Here is a 24,183-nt window from a genome sequence, read left to right as displayed (position 1 = left end):
TCTATTAGTAGGAGCATTGCCAGCAGATTGAGGGAAGTGATTATTCCCCTCTACTCAGCACTGTTGAGGACCACCTGGAGTATTGTGTCCAGTTTTGGTCATTCCACTACAGAAGGGATGTGGACAAATTGGAGAGAGTCCAGCGGAGGGCAACAAAAATGATTAGGGGGCTGGGGCACATGACTTATGAGGAGAGGCAGAGGAAGCTGGGGTTATTTAGTCCGCAGAAGAGAAGAGTGAGGAGGGATTTGATAGCAGCCTTCAACTACCTGAAGGGGGATTTGTAGCAGCATGCTGATGCAAAAGCACCTAATTAGCCCCTGCCCAGTCAGCTCCAATCAGGGGAAACAGATTGGGGCTGATGGAAAAGGCCTGATGCTGGCCTGACAAGCCAAGGGCTGTAACGGCTGGGAGGGAGCCAGAAGGTAGGGGGGGGCAGCCAGGGAGGGAACTGGAGGCCTCCTAACTGAAGGCTGACTCTGCCTATAAAAGAGGTTGAATAATCGTGTAAAGCTTGTAAATAGATAAACACTGGTGGTGGAATGACTGTAGGTAAATAAAGACCGGGTGTTGCACAACTCTGAAGCCAATCTGAGCCTTATTGGCGGCAGCAAGCGGGCCCCAGGAAGAGGGGGGGACAGGGACCCTGTTACACGGTTCCAAAGAGGATGGATCTAGACTGTTCTCAGTGGTGAGAGATGACAGAACAAGGAGTAATGGTCTCAAGTTGCAGTGGAGGAGGTCTAGGTTGGATATTAGCAAACCTAGTTCTGCTTAGGAAAGTGGTGAAGCACTGGAATGGGTTACCTAGGGAGGTGGTGGAATCTCCATCCTTACAGGTTTTTAAGGCCTGACTTGACAAAGCCCTGGCTGGGATGATTTAGTGGGTGTTGGTCCTGCTTTGAGCAGAGGATTGGACTGGATGGCCTCCTGAGGTCTCTTCCAACCCTAATATTCTATGACTGAGTCCATCTTTGTTTATTGCCTGTCCCAAAAACTCAGTCTGGGGTAGGTGAAAAATGCACTTTTCCTTGTTTAGCTTCCATCCGGACTCGCTGGTTAGGGTTAGAACTTCACTGAGAGTTTTGTGGTCTTCTTCCATCGAAGACCCATATATATCTTCTTCCATCGAAGTCCATGAAAACTACAACTCCATTTGTATTGGTTAACAGTTCTGCCATCTTCCTTGGGAAAATTTCAGGTACCCCAGTAACCTCAAAAGGTCATCTTCTAAAGCAAAATCTCTGAGAGGCTGTGAGAAATTTAGTCAGCTAAACACTTTCTTTGGCTAAAGGAATTTGTGAGCTTGGAGAATACTGTCGTTCCTTTCACTCTGAGGAGGAAGTCACCCCATATCGGGAGGATATTATTTTCTCTTACAATAGCTTACAACAGGGCCCGGGCCGGAGGAGGTCAGTGACTGCTGCTGGGGTCAGGGAGGGGTGTCACTCTCTGATGCCCTCTTCTCCCTTGGCTCCCCTCCGATATCTCCTGGAAGGTGATGAACATGGCCCCTGCACACACTCTATGAGCTCAGTGATGGCATCTGGGCCCAGCCCCTGGGTCTGCATCTGTAGGAGGATCTGGACAGTGCATTCCCCTAGGGGAGAGGCGAGCCAGGGATAGGCGGGGGGACGTCCCTCTAGGGCCCCCACATGGGAGAGGGTTGATCCCAGGGTCCCCACCCTCCTCTCCCACTGTGAACCTCTTGCTGAAGAAGTTGCGGCACAATAACCTCACCGTGGGGACGATGGGGACCTGGGGCGGAAGGGAGCCAGGATGATATATAGGGGTGGGACAAGCAGACCAGGGGGAAAGCTCGGATCTGGGTCTGCATGGCCAGATGGAAGGGTAGCATGGGGCTGTTGTAGGTTCAGAGATTCCCAGGCCAGAAGGGATCTCTGTGCCTATCCAGTCTGAGCAACAGGCCGGAGAAATGCCCCACAATAATCCCTAGAGCATATCCCGTCAGGATGGGTCATGCGGGTGGAGATGTTACTGGCACCGTGGGATGGGCTGGCAGAAGGGGGCGGGTGTGTCCCCTCCAGGAGCTGTTCAGCTCAGCCCCAGCAGGCCCTTTTCAGGCTCTCAACTTGCCCCGAACACCACGGCCAACCCCTGGGTCATGGCAACTGGTCCTGCTATGCAGGGTCTGCATAGCCTCGTGTCATGGTGACGGTGTGCCTGGGCCTGGCACTGGCTGCAAGCAGGGCATCCCCCAGCCCTGGTCCTCCGAGCCCCAGGCTCTGGCCTCCTGCCTCCCAGCTGGCCAGATGGTGGGAGCCCCCTTCCCAGAGTGAATTGCTCTCTGTCCCCTGGTCCCGCTCTCCCCAGCTAGAGACACTAGGGGACGGTGGCCCAGGCTGTCCTTGCTTATGCACGGTATGCATGGGAGCTCTCCCCCCTGTTGCCGGCACCCAGCCAGAGGCGAACAACAGCAGGAGTTCGTTACCCGGTGTGCGTCACCCAATAATCACAACGGGGTGGAGAAGCAGAAAAGTTTATTTGCAGCTGCAAACAAGGTACAGGGAGAATAGAATCTCAAATCCTGCACTCAGAGCAGGAAGTTACACAGGCTTTTATACATCCTTTCTTCAGCATACTTATCCAATAGCAAGCTGCCCTAAGTATCCATATAGCCAGCCAATCCAGCTACCAGCTAGTTCCCTTGTTCTCTGTACCATCTGTTAAACCATACATAAAGCTGCTTTATTCTGCATTGTTCTTCCATATCTGCCCTGTTTGGCCTTGTTTAGTTTCAGGCAGTCTGACTTTGCAACGTATTGTTGCAGATCCTCAGCATAACTACTGCGAGTGCCTCCAGGCGGGGGGGCCAAGGACACTTGGGCCTAGTATGCATAACTGCTGCAAGTGCCAACACCCCGCTGGCAGCAGTAGTGAGATCCTTACTTGCACTATGGTCACTCCAACCCCTTTCCCTGAAGAGACTCTGCCCAGCCCCGCAGCTCCCCCTCCAGGATTGGGCCTGGTGCCAGGGGCAAAATCCCATCTGTCTGCTTCCCTCTGGCTCAGAGGGTTTGATCCCCCCATGGCTACCCCTTTTCCCTCCAGGCCACGTCAGACATGATCCCACACACACACACACACACAACTGTATGGGATGGAGGCATTGTGAGGCGAGTACCCGCTGCCGTGGCAACCGTCTCCATGGCGAGGCACAGACCCTGAGAGGCGGTGCGGACGAGGAGGGAGGCGGGTGCCTGGGGGGAGCTCCCAGGATCTGGCATTGTCGCTGGCACTGGGGCATCCACCCATGGGGCACAGAGAGCTGGTATCGTCCTGATCCCATACCAGGCAGGAAGGCTCCTCGCAGGCAGGGAGGGCCACTATGGGGAAGCCAGCCTCCTGCCCCTCCCTGCCCTGACCACGAGTCAGCCAACTCCCCAGCCTCCTGCCCCTTCCTGCACCCAGGTCTGATCCATGGGCCAGCCAGCCCCATAACCTCCACCTCTCCCTGCCCCCAGGTCTGACCATGGAGCAGGCCCCTCCCTGCCCCTGAGGTCTGACCCATGGGCCAGTCCCCTATACCCCCACCCCTCCCTGCCCCCAGATCTGATCCACCAGGTAGCCAGCCCCTTATCCCCCCATCACTCCCTGCCCCCTGGAGCTGACTCACAGGGCTCTACCAGCCCCCTATTCCCTGCCCCTCCCTACCCCCGAGGTCTGACCCACTGGGTAGCTAGCCTCCTATCCCTCCTGCCTCTCCCTCAGATCTGACCCATAGGCCCAGCCAGCCCAGTATGCCCTGCCCTGTGTCAGACCCATTCACACACCTTAGGGCTGGTCCCAGGCTGGAAGGCACCTTGAAGGAGATGGGAGACTGGGCTCAGGACCCTGGCTGTCTGTGGCAGCGGGGCTCTCCCAAGCCAGGCGGTGCTGACCCCTCTCTTCCCCACAGCTTGGCCATGGGACCCCCCAATGAGCTGCTGCGGGGCCACGCGGGCCCGGAGGCCTGGCGCAATGAGGCCAAGGCCACAGTGCGGGCGGCGCAGCAGCTGCGGGGGCGCTGCTGGCGGGAGGCAGTGGCGCAGTGGCGCCCACCGCAGCCCCCAGGCCAGCCCCAGGAGACGCCCTACGAGCGCCGCACTCGGCTGCAGGGCTGGCGCTTTAAGCTGGACGTGACGGCGGCTGGTGAGATGCTGGAGAAGCCACCCGAGGGGCCAGGCATCACGCTGTGGAAGACCAAGATGAAGCCCCCAACCTGGGTGAGCCAGCTGCCCCTGCCCTGCTTCCGAGACCACTGTGCCAGCCAGAGCAACGGGCTGGCCGCCCACTATGCCAGTGCTGTGCGCCTGGTGGTCAGCCGGCTGCGCCAGGCACTCACCGAGCTCAACGAGCAGGCCAAGTGCCTCAACCTGTCACGCCAGCACCTCGATGCCGCCCTGGCCAAGGTGCGTACCGCGCTGCTCACCAACCGGCAGAGTGCTCTGGTGCGCGGGCACCGGCCCCCGGCCGAGCAGGTGAGACCCCCCCCTCGTATCTCCCGCACCCCATTTCCCCGTCTGTGCCCTCTATTCCCTCATGCCCCATATACCCCATGCCCCATTTTCCACCTGTGCCCTCTATCTCCCGGCGCCCTGTATCCCCCATGTCCCATAACCCCCCAGCAGGGCCAGGTGCAGGCACTGGTCCCCAGCCAAGCAGATGAGAGCCCCCACCCTATATACCCCGCACCTCATTTCCCCTGTGCCCTCTATCCCCTGTGCCCCACATCCCCCCAGCATGGCCAAGTGCAGGGATGGGCCCCTAGCCGAGCAGATGAGCGCCCCTGCCCTGTATCCCCCATGCCCCATTTCCAATGTGCCCTCTATCCCCCCATGCCCTGTGTCCCCCCTATCCCAGGATGGACACTAGCCCCCCATCGAGCAGGTGGGAGCTCCAATAACTTGTATCCCTGTGTGCTCCATATCCCCTGTGCCCCATATCCCCCTCACTCCTTATCCACACCCCATGTCCCCCACCAAGCAGGTGAACGCCCCCCAGATCCCATATTCACCCACACCCAATGTTCCACACACACACCCCTGTGCCCATCACCCCCCAGCATGGCCAGATGCTGGCATTGACACCCGCCCCCACTGAGCAGGTGACAGCACCCTACCTCATATCTCACCAGGCCCCATTCCCCTCACACCCCATATCTTGCCCTGCCTGTTTCCCTCCCGTGCCCCATAGCCCCAGCACTCCATGTCCCCCCCAGTGCACCCAGACACAGGCACCTACAGGTGACATCCCCCCATGGCCCGTATCCCTGATACACCCCATATCCCCCCAAGCCGTGCCACTCCCCCAGCCTGGCCAAGTGTGGGCACTGACCCGCCCCCCTCACCGAGCAGGTGAGAGCCCCCTGAGCTCCATATCATCCCCACAGGGCAGGCAACAGCTCCACACTGTGTCAGTGAAAGCCCCCCACCCCTTGTGTGGCCCCATGCCCCATATACCCCCATGTTGCGTATCCCCCTTTGTGCCCCACCACCTCCCAGCATGGCCAGGCACCGGGACCAATCCCCCACCAAACAAGTGAGAAGGCCCCCATAGTCCCACGCTCATTATCCACCCCCTGTGCCCCATCACCCCCTATCACAACCTGTCACGGGCACCGACAACCCATGCACCCCACATCCCTGCCCAGCACAGGCCCCCACTGAGCAGATGAGAGTCCCCAGGTGTTCCCCATCCTCCCCATACCCCGTATCCCTTACACTCACCCCCTTCCCCAGCAAGGCCACCCATGGGCACTGCCCCACCCCCAGAGCAGGTGATACCCCCACACCTATCCACCCCATACCCCATATCTCCACCACACACCCCCAGACCCCTCCCGCCCCAGATCCCCCCAGCACAGCCAGCACTGAGCCTGGAACGGCTGGCGTTGCTGAGAGCTAAGCATTCACCCTGCCCCCGTCTCTGCCCATGTCCCCCCACCCCCAGGCCCCAGACCAGGTGGACACACTGCTGCGGTGGGAACGCAAGGAGCTGCAGAGGCTGAAGGTGGAGCTGGAAGGGCACATGGACATGTCGGAGGCGCACCTCAAGGTGGGGCCAGGGGAGGGAGGGTCACAGGCCTAGACAGCAACTAGATGCCAGGGCAGGTGCTGGGCACTACCCGGTCAGTCTGGCAGTGGGTGAGCGGGTGTGTCAGGTGGTTGCCATCCCTGCCAGTATGCCCCCTTGGGGCTGGGCAACCAGCTCCTTCCTCTGCCGCACCCCCTGCTGACAGGTGCTCGGGCTCCTCGGTGCACTCAGCACTCTGTCCCGGGCACTGAAAAGCCCGGCAACCCACAGTCCAGTATCCCACTCTGGTCCCTCTGGGGCACTGGGCCAGGTGCTGGAGCCGGGGCCCCTTCTCAGCGGGATGCCAGCTGCCCTTAGCCCACTATGTCAGCACCAGGAGTACTGTCACCTCCCTGGTGGCTGGCAAAGAGTGCACCCCTCTCTGGGCCGCAGCCTGGGGGCCCTGTAGTGACAGGTTGGGGCTGTCTCCCCCACCTATGCTACCCACTGATGCGTCTTCCCATCGTAGCCTGGGCGCTGGCCCCTCCCCTGGGCGCCCGATGTGCCAGCTCCCTGCCGGTGTCTCCCCATTTGCCCCTCTTGCCAGGCTGCCCTGGCATCCCCCACGAAAACCCAGCCCAAAGGGAGCAGCTCAGCCCAACCTGTGCCCCCTTGGGTCATCCCCTGCTGGCCTGTTTTATGTCCCTTGCTCTGTCCCTTGCTGTGCTTTTTGCCTGCCAGTCGCCAGCCTGCCCTGTGGTCAGGGCGCCTCACCCGCAGAGCCTGCTCCACCCCAGGGATTGACCCACATCTATCCTTCCACCCCTCCCTGCCCAGGTTCCGCCCATGGCTTCCCCCTTGCTGTGCTGGGCCCTCCCCAATCTTGCGCTGAGAGAGGCGCTGCAGAGATTGGTCCCTCTGACCGCAGCTGTCTCTGAGCTGGGCACTCACACTGGCGCACTCTCTGGCAGGAGCCAGGCGAGTGCGGGGGGCACACTGACCTGTGTTTCCTGTGCCAGGCCCTCGGCGGATGTGGGGAGTGAGGGGGACACACTGACATCTGTTCCCCGTGCCAAGCACTGAGCAGATGTGGGAGTTTGAGGGTGAGGGGGACACACTGACCCCGTTCCCCGTGCCAGGCTCTGGGCAGGTGTGGGGGTTTGAGGGTGTGGGGGGGCACACTGACCCATGTCCCCTGTGCCAGGCACTGAGTGGGTGCCGGCACACCCTGGGGGCACTGTGCCAGGAGCGGGGGCAGGTGCTGGAGCTGCTGGGGCAGCCGCTGCGCATGGTGCTGCTGGAGGCCGAGCGTGACTCCTGGCTCAGCTTAAGCCGGCCCTCGTCCCCCTTCGTAATGAGGAACCCCACCCCGGAGGCCAGCCCTGTTGGGCCCTACACGCCAGGTATGGCCTGGCCCGCTCCACCCTGGGGACCCCCAGCAGCCCTCCAAGAGCCCCCCTCAGCCCCTGTGTACCCCCATTTGCCCCCACTCATAAGCTAAGCCCCATCGGGCCCTACACGCCAGGTACGGCCCGGCCCCACCCCATCCCAGGGACCCCCCCAGAGCCCCTGTGTACCTCCGGAGACCACCCATCACTCAGCCCCTCTCAGCCCATGTACTCCCAGGGACCCCCACCCCATTCACTCCCAGGGACCGCCCCAAGAGCCCCTCAGTCCATGAGTACCCCCATTGCCCCCCACTCACAAGCCCAGCCCCACTGAGTCCTACATGCCAGGTATGGCCTGCCCCACTCCATTCCAGGGACTCCCTCTCAGCCCCCCTTCAGTCTTCCCCAGGGACCCTCCTCTCAGCCCCCCAAGAGCTCCCCCAGGGACCCCTGCCTTAGACTCCCAGTGTGTCCTTCCAGGACTCCACTAAACCCCCCACAGCACCCCCGTATGCACCCCCAGCTCTCCTCACCCCTTTGATCCTGACCCCCAGACCCCTTCCCCGTGTTCACCCCCCCAGGCCCATGGACGGCATTTGGGTCACTGTGTCACAGAGGGAGGGCTGGGGTCTGCCCAGCCGGGGTGCAGTTCTGACCCCATGTCCCCCCAGAGTGCGCGGTGGCCATTGAGGAGGCGCGGTGCCTGACCCTGCGCTCCAAGGAGGTGCTGGCCACGCTCAGGGCAGCCACGGCCCAGGCCACGGCCACGCGCCACCAGGCCCAGTCTGCCCTCGATGGCAGTCTGCAGCGCAAGATGGACGAGACCCTGGCGCTCAAGGTACGGAGAGGGTTGGCTCCTTGCCCCCCCCCATGCTTCCCCACATGGAACCCCTGCCCCACACGGAACCCCGCCCCCTGCCACCCCTGCAAGCTGCCCCCCACAGAACCCCATCCCTCCCGCTGCCCCTTGCCCCCCGCACACTGCCCCCCATGGAACCCCAGCCCTCCCCCTACCACCATGGAACCCCTCTTCCTGCCTCTGCGCCCCCCTGCATGCTGCCCCGCATGGAACCCCGCCCCTCCCCCAGCACGCTGCCCCCCACAGAAACCCTGCTCCCCCTGCAAGCTGCACCCCACGGAAACCTGCCCCTCCCGCATGGTGCCCCCCATGGAACCCCTCCCCCTCCCCCTCCCCCTGCTCCCCCACAGAACCCCTCTCCCCCGCATTCTGCCCCCCACGGAACCTCATCCCTTCCCCCTCCACATGTTGCGCCCATGGAACCCCTCCCCCTGCTTGCTGCCCCTCACAGAACCCCACCCCTCCCCCTGCCTCCCCGCATGCTGCCCCCCACAGAACCCCTCTCCCTCCCCGCATGCTGCCCCCTACAGAACCCCTATCCCTTCACCCACACGCTGCCCCCATGGAACCCCTCCCCCTGCTCCTGCCCCCCATAGAACCGCTCCCCCTGCCCCCCACATGCTGCCCCCCACGGAACCCCTCACCCTGCCCCTGTCCTCCACATGCTGCCCCCCACAGAGCCTCCCCATCTCCCCCCACATGTTGCTCCAGACGAATCCTTCCCCCTGCCTCATCCCCCCACATGCTGCCCCCCCCAAAGTACCCCACCTGTCCTCCTGCCCCCGCCTCCCACAGAAGCTCTTCACCTGCCTCTGGCCCCCCGAATGCTGCCCCCCATGGAACCCCTTACCCTGTCACTGCCTCTGTGGCCGCCGGTGCCACGACGCACCCTTTTAAATCTCCCGGGCCCATGGGAAATTGCCCTCTTTGCTCGCACCCGTCCCATTGGCAGGCCTGCTTCCTAGATAGAGCCCCTGGGCTCCAGCCCTGCTCTATGCTGGCGAGCCCAATCTGTGCCCAGCCTCCCTGCGCAGAGCAGGGGGATCCGGTTCCCTCTGGGACACTGGGCACTCAGGGCATGGCTGGGAGAATGGCCTTCCCCTTGTCCTCGTGCATTCGCCACTGAGCCGGGGTCGGCCTTGGCCAGTCCTTTCCCTCAGTCAGCCAGGCTACATTCAGACTGACCTGCCTGGAGAGCCAACAGTCTGGCCCCACCCCGGGGAGCCCTGCACAAGTGAGGAGAAACTGAGGCACACACAGGCATCATCAAACTATAATGGAAAATTCCCACTTCCTCATACCCACCCCATAAATTGCCTGGAGCCCCCAAAGCAGTGGGGCTTTCTGCCTAGCTGGGGGAGACCCTGCCCCAGCTCTATACCAGTCCCAAAGCCCCTGCCCCACACTCCCCACATCCCCATACCAGACCCGCAGCCCCTTGCCCACACTCCCCCATTCCCCCCAGCTCTATACCAGACCCAAAGCCCCTGCCCCACACTCGCCCATCCCCCCAGCTCTATACCAGACCCACAGACCCTGCCCCACTCTCCCTCATCCCCATACCAGACCCACAGCCCTGCCCCACACTGCCCCTGTGCCCCCAGCTCTATACCAGACCCACAGCCTGTGCCCCACGCTCCCCCAGGCCCTCAGCTGTATACCAGCTCCACAGCCACTGCTCCATGCTCCCCCCAATCCCCCACCTCTATACCAGCCACACAGCCCCTGACCCAGACTACCCTCATCATCCCAAGCTCCTTACTAACCCCACATCCCTTGCCACACACTCCCCCCATCTCCCCAGCACTATACCAGACCCACAGCCCCTGCCCCACACTCCCCCCACACCCCCAGCTCTACACCAGACCCACAACCCCTGCCTCAGGCTACCCCAATCACCCCAGATCCATACCAGACTCACAGCCCCAGCCCCACACTTCCCCCCAGCTGTATACCAGGCCCACAGCCCCTGCCCCTCATTCCCCCATCCCCCCAGCTCTATACAAGCCCCACAGCCCCTGCCTCAGGCTACCCCGATCACCCCAGCTCCAGACCCACAGCCCATGCCCCACACTCCCCCCATCCCTATACCAGTCCCCCAGCCTCCCACAGCCCCCCAGCTCTATACCAACCCCACAGCCCCTGCCCCAGGCTACTCCCATCACTCCAAGCTCCTTACTAACCCCACAGCCCTTGCCACACACTCCCCACACTCCCCCAGCACTATACCAGACCCACAGCCCCTGCCCCACACTCCCACATCCCCCCAGCTCTGCCACGTCAGGGAAGAGTGGTCAGTATACACAGTAAAGCGCTGCCCAAATAGATACGGCTGCAGCTTTTTAAGGGCCTGCACCATGGCCAGGCATTTCTTCTCTATGACTGCATAGTTCTGCTCCCGGGACAGCAGCTTCTTGCTCAGGTACCTGATGGGGTGTCTCTCCCCCTTAGCAACAGCTTGCATCAGCATTGTGCCCAGCCCTGAGTCTGAGGCATCAGTGAACACTGTAAAGGGCTTGGCAAAGTCTGGGTTTACCAGATTTACTGGGCCCTGGATTAGATCCTCCTTCAGCACACAGAGAGCCCTCTGGCGCTGCTCAGTCCAGACCACCTCGTCTGGCTTACCCTTCTCACATAGATCAGTGATGGGGGCAGCTAGGGAGCTAAAGTGTGGTACAAACCTCCGGTAGTACCCCGCCATCCTGATAAAGGCCTGGACCTGTTTCTTGGTCTGGAGAATGGGCCAATCTCTGATTGTCTCCACCTTGGCCGGCTCTGGGCTTGGGCAGCTGCTCCCCACCTTGTGGCCCAGGTACGATACCTCTGCCATCCCCACCTTAAACTTTTCAGCTTTTACTGTCAGTCCTGCCTCCTTGGGGCAGCCCAGCACCCTATTCACCTGGGACATGTATTAATCTCAGGTCTGGCTAAAGACACAGATATCATCAATGTATGCCAGGGCCAAGTTCTCCATCCCCCTCAGTAACTGATTCACCCGGCGCTGGGAGGTGGCTGATGCCCCCTTGAGGTCAAAAGGCAGGACCAGGAACTCAGAGCCCCAAAGGGGTGGTGAAGGCAGATTTCAACCTGGTATCTGGGTCCGAAGGCACCTGCCAGTTGCCCTTGGTGAGATCCATAGTAGAGAGGTAATGAGCCCCCTGCCAGCTTGTCTAGAATCTCACGAGGCCTAGGCATGGGGTAGGCATTGGACACATTGATGGCATTAAGCTTCTGATAGTCCCCAAAGAATCGGATAGACCCGTCTTTCTTGGGGACCAGCCCCACAGGTGAGGCCCATGGGCTGTTGAACGGCTGGATCACGCTCTAAAGCCAGCGTGACCTTGACCTCTCTTTCCAGGTTCAGGGCTGTTTGCCAAGTGACTCTGAATGGGGGACACCTGATGGGAGGATTGGCTCCCATCTCAGGGAAGAGATCCGCCAGGGGGTCTTCCCGCTTCTCCTCCCAACCGTCCCGTACCAGGTCCAGGGGTCCCCTCACTCTCCTCCCATACAGCAGCGCGAAAGGGAAGAATGCTTTGGATTCCTGGGGCAATTCCCTGTACTTCAGGTGGGGCAGGTACTTCATAGAATATCAGGGTTGGAAGGGAGCTCAGGAAGTCCTTTAGTCCAACCCCCTGCTCAAAGCAGGACCTAATCCCCAACTAAATCATCCCAGCCAGGGCTTTGTCAAGCCTGACCTTAAAAACCTCTAAGGAAGGAGATTCCACCATCTCTCTAGGTAACGCATTCCAGTGCTTCACCACCCTCCTAGTGAAAAAGTTTTTCCTAATATCTAACCTAAACCTCCCACACTGTAACTTGAGACCATTGCTCCTTGTTCTATCAACCGGTACCACTGAGAACAGTCTAGATCCATCCTCTTTGGAACCCCCTTTCAGGTAGTTGAAACCAGCTATCAAATCTCCCCTCATTCTTCTCTTCTGCAGACTAAATAATCCCAGTCCCCTCAGCCTCTCCTCATAAGTCATGTGCTCCAGCCCCCTAATCATTTTTGTTGCCCTCTGCTTGACTTTTTCCAATTTTTCAACATCCTTCTTGTAGCATGGGGACCAAAACTGGACACAGTACTCCAGATGAGGCCTCACCAATGCCGAATAGAGGGGAATGATCACATCCCTTGATCTGCTGGCAATGCCACTACTTATACAGCCCAAAATACCATTAGCCTTCTTGGCAACAAGGGCACACTGTTGACTCATATCCAGCTTCTCGTCCAGTGTAACCCCTAGGTCCTTTTCTGCAGAACTGCTGCCTAGCTACTCGGTCCCTAGTCTGTAGCGGTGCATGGGATTCTTCCGTCCTAAGTGCAGGACTCTGCACTTGTCCTTGTTGAACCTCGTCAGATTTCTTTTGGCCCAATCCTCTAATTTGTCTAGGTCCCTCTGTATCCTATCCTTACCCTCCAGCATATCTACCACTCCTCCCAGTTTAGTGTCATCTGCAAACTTGCTAAGAGTGCAGTTCACGCCATCCTCCAGATAATTAACTAAGATATTGAACAAAACCAGCCCCAGGACTGACCCTTGGGGCACTCCGTTTGATATCGGCTGCCAACTAGACATGGAGCCATTGATCACTACCCGCTGAGCCCGACAATCTAGCCAGCTTTCTATCCACCTTATAGTCCATTCATCCAGCCCATACTTCTTTAACTTGCTGGCAAGAATACTGTGGGAGACCGTATCAAAAGCTTTGCTAAAGTCAAGATATATCACATCCACTGCTTTCCCCTCGTCCACAGAGCCAGTTATCTCATCATAGAAGGCAATTAGATTAGTCAGGCATGACTTGCCCTTGGTGAATCTATGCTGTCTGTTCCTGATCACTTTCCGCTTCTCAAAGTGCTTCAGAATTGATTCCCTGACGACCTGCTCCATGATTTTTCCAGGGACTGAGGTGAGGCTGACTGGCCTGTAGTTCCCCGGATCTTCCTCCTTCCCTTTTTTAAAGATGGGCACTACATTAGCCTTTTTCCAGTCATCTGGGACCTCCCCCAATCTCCATGAGTTTTCAAAGATAATGGCCAATGGCTCTGCAATCACATCTGCCAACTACTTTAGCACTCTTGGATGCAGTGCATCTGGCGTCATGGACTTGTTCTCGTCCAGCTTTTCTAAATAGTCCTGAACCACTTCTTTCTCCACAGAGGGCTGGTTACCTCCTCCCCATGCTGTGCTGCCCAGTGCAGTAGTCTGGGAGCTGACCTTGTTTGTGAAGACAGATGCGAAAAAAGCATTGAGTACATTAGCTTTTTCCACATCTTCTGTCACTACGTTGCCTCCCCCATTCAGTAAAGGGCCCACACTTTCCCTGACCTTCTTCTTGTTGCTAACGTACCTGTAGAAACCCTTCTTGTTACTCTTAACATCTCTTGCTAGCTGCAACTCCAAGTGTGGATTGGCCTTCCTGATTTCACTACTGCATGCCCAAGCAATATTTTTATACTCTTCCCTGGTCATTTGTCCAATCTTCCACTTCTTGTAAGCTTCTTTTTTGTGTTTAAGATCAGCAAGGATTTCACTGTTAAGCCAAGCTGGTCGCCTGTCATATTTACTATTCTTTCTACACATCGGGATGGTTTGTTCCCAGTGGTCTGTCTCAATTCTGCAGATGCTGATTCATAAAAGTCCTCAGCATCATCCTCAGGGTCCATAAAATCTCTCCACCAGCCCATTGGACTGAGGGTGATATGCAGAGACCCAGGAAGACTAGACCCCACATTTCTCCCACAAGCCCTGGAGCAGGGCTGACATGAAATTGGACCCCTGGTCTGTAAGGACCTTGCTGGGGACCCCTGCTCTGCTGAAGATGGTCAGCAGTGCGTCTGCCACAGTGTCTGCCTCGGTGGAGGACAGAGCCACTGCCTCTGGGTAGTGGGTGGCGAAATCCATCACCACCAGGATGTATTTCTTCCCGACTGGGTTGCCTTGCTGAGGGGCTCCACTATGTTCCGGAAAGGTTCCTCTATGATAGGCAGGGGTCTCAAGGGAGCCGGGCCTTCCCCACGATCTGGCAAGGGTCGCAGGACCTGCAGAACTGCTGGGCTGCCTCACAGACTCGGGGCCAGAAAAAGTTCTGCTACCGCTGCTGCCTGGGGCACTGGATCCCCGGGTGTCCTGAGAGAGGGACATTGTGGGCCAACTCCTTGCCATGCATTTAAATCTTGCAGGTGGAAAGATCTTACGAAATTCACAGTTAGTATTATAGATGCTGGCAGAGTAGCACTGCATACCCTTCCAGAGTCGCTCCTTTCCACAGGATGCAGCTTGATAAAGCTGGCACCACCAGCTGCCTCCTGATTCCCCACAGTTCTACTTCCCCTTGGGGAGCCCATTCCCGGTACAGGAATCCTTCTCCCACAGCAATCTTTCCCTGCAGCCTTCCCCAAGGGGGTTTGCAGTGCTGTGGCCAGCAAGTTCCCTCAGCTTCTCCAAGGAGGCATCCTGCAGCTCGGTCTGGAATTCAGCTCTTGGGGAAGGGATGGGGACCTGTTCCCTCTCGCTGGCTGGGCCTGGGGTCACAGCCCCATTGAGCCCTGTCCCAGCAGCACGTCTGGACCAGGCAAACCTGGTTGGCAGCTGACCTGCCCTGCCTGTGTGTCCACCCACTCAGCTGGGGTCTCAGTTCCCACCATGCTCAGCGCTGCCGTTGCTGTCCCAGTAGGATTAGGCAGCGAGCTCGCTGCTTTGGTCATAGCATCAGAGCCATCGTGAGACCCCTCTCCAGTGTGCAGGGGGGCGGGGAGCATCTCTCCGTTCCACTCAGTCCCAGGGCTCTGGTTACAGGCAGGCAGGTATCCCGAGCCTAGCAGCTCCTCTCCCCTGCCAGCCAGGTCATTTGATTTTCACTGACAATTTCAGTCTCAGTTGATTGGTTCTGTGGATTCAAATTCAAATCCTTGGCCGTTACAGGACCAGGGTCTGGATCCTGTCCCAAATAGACACAGGCATCCTACAACAGGACCTCACAGCTGAGAATCCCAGCTACCAGTCAGCCTGACCCCTCCTGTGTCTGCACAGGGATCTGGACCATAGGCAGGGTCTCAAGTTGCAGTGGGGGAGGTTTAGGTTGGATATTAGGAAAAACTTTTTCACTAGGAGGGTGGTGAAACACTGGAATGCGTTACCTAGGGAGGTGGTAGAATCTCCTTCCTTAGAAATTTTTAAGATCAGGCTTGACAAAGCCCTGGCTGGGATGATTTAACTGGGGATTGGTCCTGCTTTGAGCAGGGGGTTGGACTAGATGACCTCCTGAGGTCCCTTCCAACCCTGATATTCTATGATTCTATGATTCCTCCACCCCTGGAACTGCTCACCGCAGTCCCGGGGAACCCCGTTACTGCAACAGTCCTTCTCGCTGGTCACACACTCTTAGGGGTTAAGCGTAGCTCCTTCGCCTCCCGGAACTGCTCCTCTCTGAGCCTTCAGCACACCTGGTCCTCGTTAATCCCCCTTCCTTTTGAAGCTCCCCAGTCACTTACTGCAGGAAGCGCCATCCACTAGGTGCAGTACATCTCACCACTGCCACCAGTTGTTATAGAGTGTGGGTTAGTCAGGGCCCCGCAGACCCACTTCCTGCAATTCACCATGACTCTCAGCCAGCCATGAAATCAGAAGGTTTATTAGATGACAGGAACACAGTCTAAAACAGAGTTTGTAGGTACAGAAAACAGGACCCCTCAGTCAGGTCCATCTTGGGGGGTGGGGAGCCCAGACCCAGGTTCTGGGCTTACCCCAATTCCCTAGCCAGCTCCAAACTGAAACTCCCTCCAGCCACTCCTCTGGCCTTTGTGCCTTTTCTGGGCAAGGAGGCCACCTGATCTCCAACACCTTCAGTTGGCACCTTGCAGGGGAGAGGCCCAGGCCATCAGTTGCCAGGAGACAGGGTGTCGGCCATTCCCTGTGCAGACAGCATCACACTGCCCCTCTAGGGTTCTGCAACAATCACACACCCTTATCTCACCACCTAGATCCTTAATAAATGCATAGGGGAAACTGAGGCATCCACACAGTATTCAGAGAAAACATTAAGAACAGTCCCACTTTGGCACATCATTCCTATACTAGCCCCTGCCGCACACTCCCCCATCCCCCCAGCACCATACCAGACCAACAGCCCCTACCCCACACTCCCCCATGCCCCAGCTCTATACCAGACCCACAGCCTCTGACCCACACTCCCCCCAGCTCTATACCAGACCCACAGACCCTGCCCCACACTGCCCCATCCCCTCAGCTCTATATTAGCCCCACAGCCCTTCCCCACACTCCCCCATCCCCATACCAGACCCACAGCCCCTACCCCATGCTCCCCATCACCCCAAGCTCCTTATCAGACCCACTGCACTGCCCCACACTCCCCCAAGCTCCTTACTAGCCCCATGCTCCCCCGTCCCCCCAGCTCTGTACCAGCCCCACAGCCCATGCACCACACTCCCCCATCCCTCCAGCTCAATAACAGCCCTGCAGCCCCTGCCCCAAACTCCCCCAACCCCATATCAGCCCCACAGCCCCTGCCCCATGCTCCCCCATCCCCCCAGCTCTATACCAGCCCCACAGCCCCTGCCCCAGGCTGCCCTCATGCCTCCATCCCTATATCAGACCCACAGGCCCAGAACCACACTGCTGTGGCAGGGGATGGCACACTAAAGGACTGATTGTGCCCCACCCCCATTGGGAGGCCAAGCGGGGGCTCAGGCCCCAGCTACGGGCAAGGGGGAAGGTCTCTGGTGTGGTCCCTGAACCTGGGGGTTGGGGTGACCTGTCCCTGCGGGGACCCAGCGTGACCCCCACACCTCACCCTGTGCTCCCTCCCCGGCCAGGAGCGTCTCTACATGGCACTGGGGGGCATGCGCAGCACCCTGAACCGTTGCCAGCGCTTCCACGGGGAGCTGGGCATCACCCAGGGAATGACCATGGTGAGTGGGTGCAGAGGGGGTTGGGGGAGGTGACCCTGTGCTGGGAGAGCAGGGGAGCTGGGGGCTGGGGTGTGTGTGGGGAAACTTTGCTGGGGGGGCGGGCAGGGGTGTTACCCACTAAAATTCTCTGTTACTCACACACTCTAGGACATCCCACCTTTACCCAGTTCCTAGGGCTCAAGGCGTAACCCTCTTAATTTAGGTAGCCCCACCCTTTCCCACTTCCTAGGGCTCCAGGCAAAAGGCACCTAACTTTACCCCTCCGTGGGCTCTGGGCAAACACCCTTTCCCTGTAGAGTCAGGGCTTAATCTTTTGAGGGGTTTATGGGATCTTTTACCAGTGAAAGAGCCTTATACAGCAATATCCTACATAACCTCTATTTATTAACCATCACCAAAAACCAGAATGCACACGCTACACATACAATGCTCACTACTCCTAAAGAGACAGATGGACTTTTCTTGATGGCCAGTCAGGATCAGGTCATCTCGGGAACTCCAGTTTCTGCACAGTGTCATTGGCAGGGTGTTGAGTTCTGGCAGCTCTGTTCTTGGGGTTGTGTCCTGGAGTTGGTTCCCAAAGAACTTCCTTTTGGTCCCCAGTTTATATGGTGAAACTTGAGGCCTGCTTAGCTGTACCTTAACCAATCATGACACTAACCAATGCTACCACACTGTAACAACATTTTTAACCAATCCTACCACCGTAATTAATTTACACCTAGCAAAATTAATTATGTAACAAACAGAAACAATCAAAGAACCAGACAGAGATCATACAGACAAACAACAGGGAAGTGGGGACCATAATGATGTAACGGACGAGCCCCCAAAAATGTAACCCTTCTGCCCGTCAGAGTTGGCAGCAACAAGGGCCGGGTTCAATATCTAGGGGATCCATTCCAATAACACAATGCAAACCGTCTCGAGCCCCCACCCAGTGACCTGGGACAAATATATACCACCCCTGCTGGGCGCCTCCAAGAGGCAATACTTCCCCTCTCGCAAGTCTGAGTGCAGCAAAAAGCCTTTTAATAATAGAGAGAAACAATGTGGCATTATGTTGGGGAAACACCACCCCAACAGGATTCATAACACAACCCATCGAGCAAAAAACCCACCCCAAGCAAATTGGGGCATACCCCTTTCCCTTTGGTTCTTGAGTCCGGCAACCCCAAATCACCCAAAGTCCCAAAAGTCCAATGACCCAAAAGTCTCTGTCCCTGGTCAGGGCAGCCCCAGAGTTCAAAAGTTTATCTGTCAAGCTTTTACCTCCCAACCTGGGCGGAGATGGGATGGGGGTAAGAGGCACCTTACATGATCTGAAGCTGACCGCCCCACAGCTCCATAGGCCTCCGCTCTGCCAGCCGCCCCACAAACTCCTTCGCTCAGCTCTGCTCTGCAGCCCACAAGCAGCTCCCACCACCCCACAAACTGCTCCACAGCCCACCAGCAGCTCCCACCATCCTACACACTGCTCCACCAGCCTGTCCACAAGGCACTCCAGCCATCCCACAAACTTCTCCACAATATATCTTCAGGCTCCCCCACTACCTAACACAACACTCAGTGATTTCAGCTTGTAGTAGGGGAGCCCCAGTGCTGTCCAAAGTGAGCTCAGCAGCCTGTAACTAGACTCCTAATAGAATCAAAATTAGCTCTGATATTCCACAGTAGAGAGAGGAGGAAGTGCAATTAGCATGTAAGGCCCTCACTAAGAGGCCCATACCACCAAGTATTAACACTTATCCCCAACCTCTCTCCAATCACACAGTTTTAAAACCCATGACCATTGCCTAGCGAGTGCTACTTAGTTGATGGTGACTCCCTCCATCATAACAAAAGGCCAAGTACAGTTCCAAGCACAGTTCCCATAATCAGCGTAATAACAATTTATTCTTCCTGCCCCAATAACAGAGACACTGGGGATCCCACAGCAGCCAAAGTGACCATTTGGGCAGCTATGGCCTCATTCTAGGCGGGGTGGGTGTGCCTATGCAAATGAGATCGGCCCCTGAAGTTCTTTTCCACAACTTGCCACACCTCACCACCAGATGTCAGGGTGGAGCTCATCCTGACACTGCTTACAATGACAAAACAATAAAGAAATGAGGATTTCACAACCACAACAATTGATAAGTGATTTCTTGACAGACACAATGCTATAAAACTAAGTTTTCTTTAACAACCTTAAGATTTGTTTCTTTATCTGGTGATAGTGGGTGGCATTAGGATGGCGTCTCCTTAACAGCCTGATACTACATTGTTTTAGTGTAATTTAGATGGAATGTGAGGATGTGATTTCCTGCTTCTCAGCTAATGGCTGCTGCTCTTTTAATCTGGCTGCAGAGGCAGGCCTTAGGCTTTAGGACTTGCAATATGGCTACAGACAAAGGCCTTATCCTTACGGGGGAAGGAGGTTTCAGAGTAACAGCCGTGTTAGTCTGTATTCGCAAAAAGAAAAGGAGTACTTGTGGCACCTTAGAGACTAACCAATTTATTTGAGCATAAGCTTTCGTGAGCTACAGCTCACTTCATCGGATGGAGGGACCAGCTGGGGGCAGGCAGGGAGTGACACTTTGCTGGGGGGCAGGAAGGGAAGAAGGGACCGGCTGGGGGCACCTGGGGAATGGGCAGGGGAAAAAGGGACTGGCTGGGAGCACTTGGGGGATGGGCAGAGGAAGAAGGGACTGTCTGGGGGGATTGGCAGGGGAAGGGTAGACTGGCTGGGGTCACCCGAGGGATGGACATGGGAAGGAGAAACTGGCTGGGGGTGGAGGGGGCTCCCCCAGGTGAGGATGCCCTGCTCTGACCCCTGCTACATTGTTCTAGGGCCCTGAGTCCAGCCAGTACCTGGAGGCGCGGGAGAAGCTGAACCGGCCCCTGGTGCGGGTGTACCAGCACCATGTGGGCACCCAACTGCCTGAGGCCCAGATCCTCACCCAGGTAAGTTCCTGGGGTCTCACCCACTGGTATGGCTGTAGGGAGCAGTGGTGTTGCCCATCTGGGGGTACCTTGCCCGGTTGTGGTGTCTGTAGTGTGGTGACAGTGTTGCTGGAGGGGGTACTTTGCATGGCTGAGATGGCTATAGGGGGTAATGGTCTTTCTGAGCAGGGGTACTTTGCCCAGTTGTATGAGGGTGAAGGTTTTGCTGGATGGGGGTACCTTGCATGGCTGGGATGGCTATGGGGGTGATGGTCTTTCTGTGCGGGGCTTTCAGGGGTGATGGTGCTGCTAGTTGGAGGAACCTTGCCCAGCTATATGAGGGTGATGGTGTTACTGGATGGGGATATCTTGCCTGGCTGTAGGGGATGATGGTGTTGCTGAGTAGGGATACCTTGCCTGGCTGCGATGGCTGTAGGAGTGACAGCACTGGTTGGCAGAGATACCTTCCCCAGCCATAGGGGGGTGATGGTGTTCCTGAGTGTGGGTACCTTGCCTGGCTCTGATGGCTGTAGGGGTGACAGCGTTGCTTGGCAGGAGTACCTCACCCTGCTACAGGGAGGCGATGGTGTTTCTGGAGGAAGGGTGACTTTGCCTGGCTGCTGGGGGTGAGGTGTAGTTAGGTGGGATTCGGGAGTACCTCAGCCGGCTGCAGGGAGGTGACGCTGTTCCCTGTCTACCTGTCCCTCCCGCAGGGCAGCGTGCTGCTGGAGCGTTCCCTGCAGAAGGCGGCGGCCAATGTGCAGCAGATGCAGGCCACCCAGCGGCACCTGCGTGCCTCCATCCGCGACAAGCAGACGGGCTTCCACGTAGATGCCAGCGTGCAGCGCCTGCGCCGCCGCCGCATGCACCCCCGCAGCAGCCTGGGGGGGGCCTGCCAGCTGCTCTGCTCCTAGGGGGCCCCCACAGCCAGAGCATGAGAATAAAATCCCCAGAGACTTTTGACCTGCCCACGAGTGTTACCCCGCGCAGGGGGGATGCAGGGCCTGGAGCGGGGCAGGCTGGGGAGGTCAGGTGAGAATGGGAATAGGAGAATGGGAATGGGGGGATCAGGGGTATGAGGGAGGCCAGGTGGGGTGGGGGTGGGGAGGTGTCACAGAGCCACAGGATCAGTGCTAACCCCCAGCTTTTAAACAGTCCCTTGGAGGATCCACTTTTTTCAGTGAGCCAGACCCCCCAGGGGCCCCACTCTTCTGCAAGGGGAGGCCACACGGCCTTACCACCTCCTGGAGTGAGACCCTGGGCTCCAGTACTGGGGTTTACAATGGCGCCAGTGGCTCCATGGAGCCGGCCCCATGGTCAGAAGGGGCCCCGGCCTGCTCTGCTTGCACGGTGCCCCAAGACCCCACCAGTCCCCTGGCTCTCCCCGCTCATCACTTGCTCCTCTCCACCCCCTGGCCCCACCTGCCAGCTCCTCTCTGCTCCCTGGTTGGACCCAAGTGCACCTCTGGCTCTGGGCAGTCTCTGCTTCCCATCCCCACCTGAGCCTGGCCAGTCTCATCCAGTTGCAGGGGGGACAGTGCAGGGGGCTTGGCTGGGCCCTTCCAGGCAAGTGGATCCTGAGGGAGTCCAGCCGGGCAGGCCCTGGCCTGGCTGATCAAGCCACTCTGGAGCAGCCAGAGCGATTCCCGGCCCTGGGACCAGCCCTGGCTGCGCTGATGGCTCAGCCCAGCAGACACAGTCGCCTCCCAGCAGGGCTAGTGAGTGCGGCCAGGAGGCAGGGCATGGGGGAGTGGGTCTCTGGAGGGTCTGGAGGGGGCGAGGTGCTTGGCTGTGAGGGGCGGGGAAGATCTGCGTGTGTTGGGGCACTAGGGAGGGGGTTCTGTGTGGGGTGCTTGGTAGTTGTGGTGGGGCTGTGGGCATGGGGGCGCTGGGCAGGAGTGGTGTTGTGCAGGGGATTGTGCATTTGTGTCAGGGTCTGGGGGGGGGCACTGTGCATAGTGGGTTTAGGGGGGCTCTGGCCATAGGGAATCAGCGGGCTGGTCTGGTGTTCGGGTGGGAGGGGCTGTGTGGTGTGGCATGGGCCCACCCCTGAGGGGAAGGGGCATGCTGGCAGCACAGGGCTGGGCGGGCCAGTGTGTGTCTGGCAACTGCCAGTTTGTAAATAGTGCCCTTGCACTGGGCTGGGCCGAGCGGGGCCAGCCCTGCCATGCCATGCCCCATTGCCTCTGGCTGGCCCCTCGCTCTCGGAACTGACCTCCCCATCCCATGCTCAATTGCCTCCATGGGGGCCCACAAATATGTTTGGCGCCAGGCCCACAAAAGGTTTATCTGGCCCTGCTGGGCTCCAGCCTTGCTGCTTCACGCCCTGAGCTCTGCCCAGCGAGTCCAGCTGAGCCAGACTCCTGGGCAGAGACCTGCCTGCTCTTCAGGGCCCAGTCAGCTGTTCCGTGCTAGGGTCTCCAGTTGGCTTTCCAGATCCTCCATTGATGCGGGTCAGTTTCAGCCAGTCCTCTAATGACCCAGGCAGCGAGGTGACACCCCCTCCAACCTCTCCTGCGCTGCCCCAGGAGCAGAGTTAACCGTCCTGGAGCCACTGTGTAGCACTGTAAAGTACTGGGGGAAACTAAGGCACTCATTGGCATTGGAAAAAATATTACAGAAAATTCCCACTTTGTCACATGGAGGCCAGGAGGTGAGGTTGGGGAGCAGAGGGGAGGTTGGGTGGGGAAGGGATCTGGGAGGAAATAGGGGACAGGGAGGCCAGGTGGGTTGGGGCTTGGGAGGCACTGGAAAAGCTAGGTATAGTGGGGGTTGGGGAGGACAGGGGGCACTGTGGAGGCCATGTGGGGTGAAGGTTGGGAGACACTAAGAAGTCTGGGTGGGGTGGGGGGTGGGAGGGAGGGGCTGCTGGGGAGACTGGGTGGGATGGAGGTTGGGGGGCAAAGAAGGAGGCCGGGCAGGGTGGGGGCTGAGAGGGGGGACTGGAGAGAGTGGAGGGGGCGAGGGTTGGAGGGGGACAGGGGAAGCTGGGTGGAATGAGAGTTGGAGGGCACTGGGAAAGCCAAGCCGGGTGAGATGGGAGTTAAGGGGGGCATGGGAGAGGCTGGGCAAGGTGGGGTGGGGAGGACACCAGCAAGCCCCCTGTCAGGCTCTGAGGAGCCAAGCCCACTCCTCCTTCCATAGCTCTGGACACGTTGGCGGAGCCACCCTGACGTCCCACAGCCAAGAGGCTGGCCGAACACTGAGGGGCCCAGCAAGGACATTCCCAGCCTGCGCTGCCTGCTCCCAGTGACTGGCCTTGACCCTTTCACCATGTGGCTGATGTGCGAACCAGGCTGGCTGGCGGCTCCCTCCCCCAGAGCTGGGCCGGCTGCGCAGGGCTCGTAGTGAGGCCATCACCGATGCACATGCATGGGCACCTCCCAGGGCCTTCCCTGCTAACTGTGGGGGGGCCCTGCCACTCTAGGCAGAACCCCAAAGAGTTTCCAGGCTGAGGTGTTCTGCCTGCTTAGGCTTGTCGCCTGGCATTTCCATGCCCCCTAGCCCTAGTTCAGCACCAGGTATGCCAGTCCTTCTCCTTGGAGAGCTTATTTTGTCATGATGCAAGGCACTGCATTTAGCCGTATGGAGTGGAAATCTATCAACTTCATGAAAAAACTCGTACAGATACAGACAGACATCATCTTCCTTTCCAAATGCAAACAGATGGACATCATACTGAAAGGACTGAAGGTAAAAAATCCATTACAATCTACATACCACACAGACTATGCTGACAGCTTGTGCCACACGCTCTCAAAGAAACTGGGGAACCACCTGATCAACATCCTCTACAGCAAACAGGGAAAGATTAAGAATGAGCTCTCAAAACTGGATATTCTCATAAAAAAACAACCTTCCACACAAACTTCCTTGTGGCTGGACTTTACTAAAACTAGACAAGCCATTTACAGGGACAAACCATCCCGATGTGTAGAAAGAATAGTAAATATGGCAGGCGACCAGCTTGGCTTAACAGTGAAATCCTTGCTGATCTTAAACACAAAAAAGAGGCTTACAAAAAGTGGAAGATTGGACAAATGACCAGGGATGAGTAT

General features: G+C 58.0%; 1 protein-coding gene across 1 annotated transcript; it reads left to right on the top strand.

Annotated features, from left to right (window-relative positions):
* Nucleotides 1–3,229: 3,229 nt before the first annotated feature.
* On the top strand, nucleotides 3,230–21,085 carry TEKTL1 (tektin like 1). The gene is made up of 7 exons (XM_048819211.2): nucleotides 3,230–4,481; nucleotides 5,953–6,057; nucleotides 7,220–7,418; nucleotides 8,075–8,241; nucleotides 17,105–17,200; nucleotides 20,033–20,146; nucleotides 20,839–21,085. The coding sequence occupies exons 1-7, from the start codon at nucleotides 3,762–3,764 to the stop codon at nucleotides 21,037–21,039; spliced, it is 1,602 nt and encodes a 533-aa protein (XP_048675168.2). The 5' UTR covers nucleotides 3,230–3,761; the 3' UTR covers nucleotides 21,040–21,085.
* Nucleotides 21,086–24,183: the final 3,098 nt, after the last annotated feature.

Source organism: Caretta caretta, chromosome 14, assembly GCF_965140235.1.
Source record: "Caretta caretta isolate rCarCar2 chromosome 14, rCarCar1.hap1, whole genome shotgun sequence".
NCBI classification, from domain to species: Eukaryota; Metazoa; Chordata; order Testudines; family Cheloniidae; genus Caretta; species Caretta caretta.
The sequence above is the reverse complement of the archived record's forward strand: the minus strand, read 5'-3'. Positions and strand labels throughout refer to the sequence as shown.

Excerpts from the sequence above, each read along its gene's own strand:
- TEKTL1 (XM_048819211.2), top strand. The coding sequence starts at position 3,762 with ATGCCCTGCCCTGTGTCAGACCCATTCACACACCTTAGGGCTGGTCCC. Across the intron at positions 6,058-7,219 it reads TGTCGGAGGCGCACCTCAAG|GCACTGAGTGGGTGCCGGCA; the intron begins GTGGGGCCAGGG and ends CCCCTGTGCCAG. Across the intron at positions 7,419-8,074 it reads TGTTGGGCCCTACACGCCAG|AGTGCGCGGTGGCCATTGAG; the intron begins GTATGGCCTGGC and ends ATGTCCCCCCAG.